Raw genomic sequence first — 10,254 nt, forward strand, 5'->3', positions numbered from 1 at the left:
GACACTCACTTTTAGGTGCTGGCTATGTTTGTGTTCCCATAATTTTCTTGAGTGCAGTTCAGAGAGGCAGTTAAGCTGCTTGTAAATAGACTGGCTTCCTGTTAAGATTCACCAGTATTTATTAGGTAGGACCTGAGCAGAGCTCACTGTGGGACTAATTGTCCCCTACAATGACACAAGACTCTTCCAAGTTGTCTAATGCTTTGTATCTTGGGGTTTTCAGTCAGGCTGGTGGGAAGAGACATATGCCCTACACTGTGTGAGCACCAAGTGATGTTCCTGCCAGCTTCCTGGGAAGTTCTTTCTCCAGCCTCATGGTTTCTGCACATCTGCGCTGAGCCTTCTTTGAGGGCTCTCTTCAGTTTTCCTTTCTCTCTGCCGCTCTCTCCAGTGCTCCATCCTGTGATCTCCAGCCATCTTGTCTTCCTAAACTCCCAGCTCCATCTCTGCACTCAGGCATCTGCCTGGGGTCCCCTTCTATAGGCAGCTGGGGTGACATAGGCTGTAGTGCACCAGCTACCACCTCTCAGGAGCATGGTGCTTCACTGCCTGGCGTAGGGTGTCTGTCAAGCTGTTGTTTCACATGTTTTATCCAGGCTTTGCTGGTTTCAGACAAGAAACTAAATGCTGTTTCTGTCATTGTACTTTGACTGGAAAGAGGAGACCCTGAGACGGGATTGGGCAGGCTCCACCTGGTGCCAGGTGCCTGCAGGTGCACATACTATGGCTGAGTGCCAGGCTTGCATTCCATCTGGCATATTTTTATTGCTGTGTTATGTCTGATTTCCAAGAATTTGAGTTTATCTCCTGTGCTATGAGAAGAATGCAGCAAAGCATGTGTTTTCTGTTTATAAATACTAATATTTCTCCTAGATTAGCTTGTTAGGAATGTGGCAATGGCCAATGATAAATGTGCACCCTGCACCGGTTTTGGTGTCTCTTAAAGAGAGGTCTGCTCAGAAGTAATGAGGCCACAGGAGAAGATGAAGGCAAGGAGGTTGTCGCAAGGGGTGGAGTTGGTTCTGGGCCGCTGAGGCTCATGCTTTACTTCCGAATGAGCTCTGCCCAGAGGCATTTATGCCATGTGAGCAGCCAAAGAGCACACTCTGGGACACCTGCCCAACTGTGTGTACGGGACCTGTATCCCCACTGAGGGTTCTTTACTTTTTAGCAAGTGAGGAGCAGAACGTGAAGAAGCTCCTGGCAGCACAGCCTAGTGAGAGGGTGTCAGCGAGGTGTTCAGGGTGTGGGCTGGGAGATACGTGGTGGTGTCCGTCAGCTCCCCTCATCCTGGGTGGGCTCTGCACCTAGGGGCACACTGCCTCCCAGGTGTGGACCTCATGTGGCCAGGGACAGACTCAGTTCTGGTCCAAGAGTGACATGCTGGGACCTAGAAGCTGCCCCACATCAGGGGACACTACCTCGGGTGCTCAGGGCCAGGGAGCCACATGCTCCAACTACCTGCAGGCCCCTGTGACCTGCCTGGGGTCTGCAGTGTTTTGTGATAGCATGGAGCTGCCTGCCTTCCCATCCTCTCCCTTTAGACCTGGGCCTGTCACCCTGGCCACTCCAGCACCAGTGGAGGTGGTTTTCATTCTCCTTTCTTATTGTTTTAGAACCTCCTGAACTGCTCTACTTCAAACCTTCTGGGCAAAAAAAAAAAAAAAAAAAAAAAAAAAAATTCAGCAAATTCTCCCAGCCCTGGACAGCCAATTTAGACCCTCAGAACTTGGCCAGCAGAAAGCCAGGCATCTACCCACCCTCCTCAGTACCTTTGCCAGGAGTCTGTGGGCATCTGGTAAGTGGCCTGACCCTTAAGTGACTGTTGCTCCTAGTTCCTGTCCTTCTGTGTAGCACTACTGAAGGTTTAAGAGGAAGATTTCAGGGAATGTCTATCTCGCTCTCTCTGTTTTTTGCTTTGTTTTGTTTGTTTTAAGATTTTATTTGTTTTTTTCCAGAGAGGGAAATGGAGGGAGAAGGAGAGAAACATCAATGTGTGGTTTCCTGTCGTGTGCCCCCGACCTAGGGACCTGGCCCACAACCCAAGCATGAGCCCTGACCAGGAACTAAACTGGCAATCCTTTGGTTCGCAGGCCGAAACTCAATCCACTGAACCATACCAGCCAGGGCAATCTCACTCTCGTCCAGTCCCATCCTTGACCCTCCTTGGTGGAACTTGCGCACATTCTCTATGCACCTAGAATGATGATTGAACTTGCCTCTCCTGAGAGAAGGCTTCCAAGCAGGGTATACTATTGGGGTGTGGAGTTGCCTGGGTCTCTAGAAAGTTCCTGGCAGTGGTGGTGAGTCAGGGTTTTGACAGAGATCCTGCCTCACCTCAGAGCCACATCATAGCATAAAAAGTGCTGTGGCAAAGCACATTGTAGACCTGATCCCCAGTGCTCACGATGATTATTGCTATTATTTTGTGCATCTGTTTTGAATTCCTTGAGCAGCAGGTAGCTTCATACTATAGGATTCCTTTCTTCCTCCCTTCTGTCCTCACTGTCTCCCTTCCTCCCTTCTCTCTCTTCCTCTCTTCTTCCTCTTCTTTTTATGTAGAAGAAATTTATTTTTAAAATATAATTCTTTCCATTTGTCATTGCCCCAAAGCCTGTTTAGATAGAACAAGCTGAAGCTGGTCAGCTGTACAGTGTGCACAAAGCCCAGCTCATCTCCTTCCTGGTGAGTTTCCAGGAGGTGCAACTAGACACTGCATTTGGGGGGCTGTACCAGGAGCTGGCCCACAACTCAGCTGGCATTGACTGTGCTCATTTCTCCCTGACAGGAAGCCCTCCCACTGCCCTGCACCCTGCGAGCCCCTCCATAGAACTCAGAGAGCTCAGCTTTGAGAATGGAGTCAGGAGAGGGGGCCTCAAGAGCCCCAGCCCCTGTTGCCACCCTGGGAAGGCCAGACACTGGGCCTAGCTGTTCCTCCCTGGAGCTGCCCAGCACAGACCCGGGGAAGCTCCAAGAACTTCCCATTGGGCCTGGAGCCCACTGTGAGGACTGTGCCACTAGGAGTCCTGGTGGCCAGGCTGCTGTGGGGGACAGCCCCCCAGACAACACTAAGATCCCTAACCGGGACAGTGGGATCGACAGCCCATCCTGCAGTGTTGCCAGTGAGCCCTTCCCCTGCGAGGAGGGCAGTGAGGCAGGCCTGGGCCCCACCATCCTGGGACCTCACCCAGAGGCGGCACCAGACAGCAAGACCCCCCAGAAGGAGGCTGACAGCGATGTGGGCAAGGACAGCAGCAAGGAGCCTAAACCAGAGAACAGCCCTCCAAGGGCCTATGTGGACCCAGCCAAGGTAGGCTGCCCTCCTGTTAAGGGTGGTGGGGTTCTTCCATGAAGGTATTACATTTACAGTGGCATCAACCACATTTGGTGCCAGTAGTGGGGTACCTGCTCAGACACCACATTCAGAGAGGCCCCTTCAATGGGTCAGTGGACAGGCCCTGGGGAAGAACCACACAGACAAGCTTCCCTGACACCTCAGATGAAAACCTCGCTCTTGAGCCTGGTTTCCATGGCTACACAGTGGTATAGGAACCCCACCCCAGGATAACCTAACCATCAGTCTTAGTGGGAACAGTGCTGTCACCAGCACCCTTTGCCCATGCTCTCTGGCCACCTTGCAGAACACCCATGAGGAAAACAGCATGAATGTCACCTGTTTTGTAAAGGGAGAGACCCCCAGAGTAGCCTACAGGGTGGGGTGGAAGTGGGAAGGGAGCCCATGCACGTGTGTGGAGCCCTGAGCAGATGGCCTGGGGAGCAGCTGTGTCCATAGGATGGGTTGGCTTTGAGAGAAAGCTCCTCTGCGTCCCTTTAGGATCTTGGGCTCTGTGCTCTATGCTGGTACTTGTGGGGACAGAAATAAATCAGATAGCCCTTGCCTTGGGGAGACCACCTGGGCATGGGAAAATGGCATGAATAAGCTGCAAGTGACTGTGTCCCAAGAGAAGCAAGGTGGTATCTGATGGGTTAGGCCTCCTGGCTCTTGGTGACCATGGTGCTGGCTCTTGTGGCAACACCAGGAAACAGGACTGGGAAGGCAAAGGGCAGCTGCAGGCCTGCACCCTTGAGAGCCAATTTTTCTGGAGGATGGACTGGGCTGTGTTTTAATCTGGGTTTATTATTATTTGAGTATGGTGAGGCCAGAAGATCAGGAGATGACAGCCACTGAAAAATAGTTTGTTACAGTTCCCAAGAAGAAGGGGCACAACACACCACAGAGGCCATGTGGGGAAGCATAAGGGTTGGTCAGGAGGCAGAGTCAGGGGAATTGAGGGCAAGAGACTTTATTGTAGTTTCTGAGGGAAGGAACAGGTGAGGCAGCTACCACATTCAGGACTGGCCAGCTTGACTAATTCCAGTAGGCTCTGGGCACAGGGCTCTCCCTGGACGTCTGGTACTGGTCCTTGGTGATCAGGGTCAGGGGATAGTGGGAATAGCAAATATGAAGTTGGGGTGTGGGTTAGGGATGGATTGGTTTGCATATGGAAAACAGGTTTGCAGGCAGATCTTCTATATCCATAGGAATTAGCTATCCCTGGGAGGGAAAGTCCCTCTGGGGTAAGCAAGGCCCCAAGATGTCAAAACATCATAAAATGAAAATAAATAAATGATGTATTTACTACTACCTGTGACTCTCAAGGTGCATTCCAGAGAGGCTGACTACCTCAGTCTCCCAGGTCCTGGGGGCAAGTGCAGACCCCGAAACTGGCCGCATCTTGCCCACACAGGCTCTGGGGTGCTCCTGGTACCTGAGAATTGCTGAGGAAGGCCCAAGCCTCTGTATTTGTGACACGACAATATCATTTTACATTGACACTGGTGGGAATGGGTCTATGCTTTCTGTAATGGGATTCTGGTTAGAATGCCATGTATCAGACACTGGCCCAATCTTCAGGGTAAGGCTCTGAACCCAGAGCCCAGGGACCCTTTGCTTCATGTTCCCTACCCAGGTAGAATAAAGGGGTGCTGACATGGGGAGATAATGCAGGTGTACACGCATGTCAAATTAGCCTTTAAAATGTGGAACTCATTTTCTTCTTCGAGTACTAATTTGTTGACTGTTCTTATCACAAAAGAATGTTAAATCTTACTGAATACGTTTTGTGTGTCATTTGAAATGCTCATGTGTTTTTTTTCCCTCATTCAATTAATGTGGTATATAACATTGATTGATTTTCATCTATGAAACAATTCTTGTAATCCAGAAAAAAAATTCCACTTGGTCATGATATATGAGGGGGAACCCCAAAAACCAGAAATTTATTTATAAAAAATTGTGTATTTTTTCATACCTGTTTAAACTTCAGTCGCCTTCAAAGTACTCTTTATTTGATGCAGTACACCTTTCGAGACCTTTTTCCACTGCTCAAAACAGTTTTTGAACTTCTCAATTTTGATACCTTTTAGTGCTTCTGCCATTTTTTGTTTCATATCTTGCACATCAGCAAAACATTTCCCTTTGAGGACTTTTCTCACCAGGGAAACAAAAGTTACTCAGGGTGAGACCAGGTGAACAGAGAGGGTGGGGCACAGAGGTCAAGCCATTTTTTATCAAAAATTGCTGAACACTCAGCATGGTATGGGCAGGTGTACCCACAAACCACCCATCGTGAAATGGGCAAATTTGTTGAGTCCTCAAAAAAATTCGCTGAAGCCGAACACAGCCTCTCACAACAGCACCAGCTGGTACACTGATACAGATGGGTTTCTAGAATACTCTCTTGGGTGGGGGGAAGCGTGTACTACAAGGGACCCACCCTCCAGAAGGTAATTCTGAGGGTTTTCTTGGTTCCCCCTTGAATGATCCTTTTAATAGGCTACTGAACTCAATTTGCTGATATTTTGTTGAGGATTTTTGCATCAATATTCATCAGCAATATTATCCTGCAGTTTTCTTTTCTTGTTATATCCTTGTCTGGTTTTGGTGCCAGGGTAGTTCTGGACTCATAGAATAAGCTTGGTAGTGTTCTATCCTCTTCATTTTTTTGGAAGCATATGAGAAAAATATTCTCTAGTATTATTAAATCTCTTGTGATGTGACCAGGGTTTTTTCCTCTTGGGAAATTTTTAATTGCTCATTCAATCTCCTTATTCATTATTGGTTTGTTCAGATTTTCTGCTTTTTACATTTTTTCAAATCATGTTTATTCTATTACAGTTGCCCCAATTTTTCCCCCTTTACCCTCCTTCACCCATCCCACCCCACCCCCACTCCCACAATTCCCTCACTGTTGTCCATGTCCATGAGTCATACATGTTCTTTGTCTAGTACCTTCCCCATATTTCCACTATTGTCCTTCTTCCCCATCCTTTCTGGTCACATTCAGTCTGCTCCATGTTTCCATGCCTGTGGTTTATTTTGTTTGTTAGTTTATTTTGTTGAATAGATTCCACTTAAAGGTGAGATCATATGATATTTCTCTTTCACTGACTTCTTATTTCACTTTATTCTCCAATTCCAGCGATGTTGTTGCAAAAGATAGGATTTCCTTTTTTCTTTCTCTTTTTTAAAGCAGATTTTATTTATTTATTTAAAGTGTCAAAATTTGTTATAAAATATTAAAAATTGTAAATCCATTAAAAAGTCTCAGCAATTAAAACGACATGACACCAGCACAGAAATAATCAAGTAGATCAATGAAATAAAATGAGCATTCTAGAAACAAATGTATATATCTGTCTAATAATGTAATATATGATTAAATTGATATTTCAAATCAGTGGAGAAAGTAAGGTTTATTCAACAAATAAAGTGAGTAGACTACTATTACTTGAAATAAAACAGATATAGAGCCCTATTTCACACATTATATAAAAAATATTCAGGTTAAAAATCAATATGTAAAATCTAAGGAGTTTTCAGAGAAAATACAAAATAATATTTTTCTTACCCTGAAGTAACATATTCAAACCCAGAAGCTATAAAGTAAACTATTGACAATATGGCTATATTAAACATTTAAGACTATACAGTAATATACATATTAAAAAAGTTAAAGGGCAAGTAATAGAATAGGAAAGTTTTTGCAACACATCTAGAAAAGGGTTAATAGTTGGTTTTTAGGGAAGAAATTCTACAAACATTTAGTCAAAAAATGGATAAAGAATACCCAAAAGTCATTTAAAGCTTTTTAAAAATAATAGAAAAAAGCAAGAAATGTACAAAAACAGGTTTAGTTTCAACAAATAATAACGTAACACTTAAAATAACACATCATTGTCACAATCAGATTAATAATATTAAAAATATTGGTCATATCAAGTATTGGTGACTGTGAAAGGAACTGGGTATTCATGGACATTTTTTCTTCATCTTCTCAAAGCAGTCCCTTTAGCATATCTTGCAATGCTGGTTTGGTGGAGGTGTATTCTTTTAGCCTTCTTTTGTCTGGGAAGCTCCTTATTTTGCCTTCCATTTTAATTGAGAGCCTTTCTGGGTAGAGCAGTCTTGGTTTCAGGCCTTTGCTTTTCATGACTTGGAATATTTCTTGCCTTTCCCTTCTGGCTTGTAGTGTTCCTGTTGAGAAGTCAGCTGCTAGCCATACCAGGGCTTCCTTGTATGTTACTACCTGTTTCTCCCTTGCTGCCCTTAGGAGTCTCTGTTTGTCTTTGCTATTTGCCATTTTAAGGATGATGTGTCTTGGAGTGGGCCTCATTGGATTCCTCTTGAATGGGACCCTCTGTGCTTCCTGGACTTGTGTGACTTTTTCTCTCCTCCAATTAGGGAAGTTTTCCATCATTTCTTTTTTGAACAGATTCTCCGTCCCTTCCTCCTCTTCTTCTCCTTCTGGTATCCCTATTATACAGATATTATTACGTTTCAGGTTGTCCTGCATTTCCCTAAATGCCTCTTCATTCTTTCTGAGTCTTTTTCCATTTTCTTGCTCTTTCTGTGAGCTTTTTTCTACCTTGTCCTCCAGCTCACTGATTCGATCCTCTGCTTCATCAAGCCTGCTTTTGATTCCTTCTACTGTGTTTTTGAATTCAGAAATTGTATTCTTCATTTCCTCTTGCCTTTTATTGATAGTTTCTATGTCCTTTTTCATGCTGATAAAGTTTACAGTAAGTTCCTCATAGTTTCCCTGTGGTTTTTTGCAATTCTCTCTGAGCTCTCTGAGCTCATTGAGCTTCCTTAGAACCACGGTTTTGAACTCTGTATCTGATTGTTTACATGCCTCTATTTCCTTTATTTCTCTTTCTGGGGATTCCTCCTTTCCCTTCGATTGGGGGGTGTTTCTTTGTCTTCCCATTATACGTGAGACTCTTCTTTTATGCTTCTGCTTCTTAAGTTGATCTGTTTTGATTTCCTGACTTTGTAGTGTGAACTTCTGTGGTAGGAGACTGCCGTTTTTTCTTTCTGGATCTGCCTCTGATGATGGCAGCTGTTGACCCTGTCTGACCTTAGGCAGTCTGTTTGAGACTTCCAGGAATCTACTGTCTGTGTCTGTCTCCTTCTGTTGTTAATCTAATCACCCTGCATTCAGCAATCAGTCTTAGACACCACAGGGCCAGCGCAGAGTCCCTCCTAGGTGCAAGGTTATTGGGTCCTCTCACGCTGCTGCCGCTCAGGGGAGTGGTCTTCCTGAGCCAAATGGCTGCTGTCATATGGGGGAGTAGTCAGCACCAGGATCCCACTAGCTATTTCCTCAGATCTCTCCCCAAAGTCTCCATCTCCAGTCTCTCCTCAAGTGCCTCGAGACCACTCTGCACCCTCTTTGACCAGGGATCTACTATTTGTGGCTCCCACTCTGTACTCAGCAATCAGGCCTTAGCACCACCAGGCCAGGGCATAGTCCCTCCTGGGAGCGAGGCTATTGTGTCCTCTCACATTGCTGCTGCTCATGAGAGTGGTCTGCCTGAACAAGATGGCTCCTGCTGTATGGGGGATGAGTCAGCACTGAGATCCAGCTGGCCATTCCCTCAGTTCTCTCCCAAAAGCCTCCTTCCCCAATCTCTCCCTGGGGGTCTCTAGCCCACTCTATCCCCACCTTTGCTAGAGACCAGGGTAAGTGGCTGCAAAAACAAAATTTATGCTTTGGCCTCATAAAAGGCTCTTTGGTTCTCCAGCTGCCTGTCTCTGACAGAGAGCAACCCTGCTGCTTTTCGCAGCTGGTTGTTATCTATGTACTTTTTGGGCTCTGGTGCTGTACGCTGGAGATCCCAGCTTATGGTTTAAACCCTGCTCTTCTCAGGGGGATTCAACTGGTTGTTTCAATATCCCTCTGGCACTGCTGCCTGTGGGTGTCCTGCCTTCCTTCTTCAGTCTCTACCATACTCCAGACCAGTTTGGTTGTGCTAATGTTGTTTCTTCTGTCTGTCTGAGGTTATAAGGCTCCTCTCTCACTATTGTTCAGTTATTTATTCCAGGTGATTTCTCCACAATTTAGTTGTAATTCCAGATTGGTCCTGGGAGGAGGTTAGTGTCAATTGCATTCACTCCTCCGCCATCTTGATTCTCCCAGATTTTCTGTTTCTTTTTGATTCAATCTTATTAAGTTGAGTGTTTCTAGAAATTTATGCATTTTTTCCTATGGTATCCAATTGTTCATAATATTCTCTTACACTATATATTTCTGTGGCATCAAGTGTCATGTTTTCTCTTTCATTTCTGATATTAGTTGTTTGAATCATCTCTTTTTTTTCTTAGTTTAACTAAGGGGTTGTCAATTTCATTGATCTTTTCAAAAACAACTCTTAGTTTTGCTGATTTTCCCATTTTTTTCTATTCTGTTTCATTTATCTCTGTTTTAATCTCTCTTGTTTCCTTCCTTTTGGCTCCTTTGAGTTTAGTTTTTGTTTTTCTGGTTTCTTGAAGTGTCAAGTTAGGTTGCAGATTTGGGATCTTTGGTCCTTGTTCACATATGCCTTTACAGCTATAGATGTCCATCTCAGCACTGTTTTTGCTGCATTACATAAATTTGGCATATTGTGCTTTCAATTTCCTTTTTCTCAAGGTATTTTCCAGTTTCTTTTGTGACTCTTTTGACTCTTAAACGTGTGTTGTCTTAATTTCACATAGCTTTGGATTTTTCCAGTTTTCTTTGTTCTGTCGATTTAGTTTTATTCTATTTTGATTAGCAGAGGTATTTTATATGATTTCAGTCTTCCTGAATTTGTTAATACTTGTTTTGTGGCCTAACATGTGGTCTTTCCTGAAAAATATGTCACATGCACTTGAGAAGAATGTGTGTTCTGCTGTGTTGTGTATATGTCTGTTAGGTCCCTGTGGTTTTA

General features: G+C 44.8%; 1 protein-coding gene across 1 annotated transcript in view; it reads left to right on the forward strand.

Moving 5' to 3' along the window:
• The first annotated feature begins 2,854 nt into the window (after positions 1-2,854).
• FGD3 (FYVE, RhoGEF and PH domain containing 3) overlaps positions 2,855-10,254 on the forward strand; it is a 36,188-nt gene continuing 28,788 nt past the window's right edge. Inside the window, 1 exon segment of the mRNA XM_054587935.1 lies at positions 2,855-3,310. Within this exon segment, the coding sequence (XP_054443910.1) occupies positions 2,855-3,310 (456 nt within the window).

This window comes from Pteronotus mesoamericanus, unplaced genomic scaffold, assembly GCF_021234165.1.
Source record: "Pteronotus mesoamericanus isolate MK-2021 breed Mesoamerican mustached bat unplaced genomic scaffold, CSHL_Meso_final scaffold_125, whole genome shotgun sequence".
Classification (NCBI taxonomy): domain Eukaryota; kingdom Metazoa; phylum Chordata; class Mammalia; order Chiroptera; family Mormoopidae; genus Pteronotus; species Pteronotus mesoamericanus.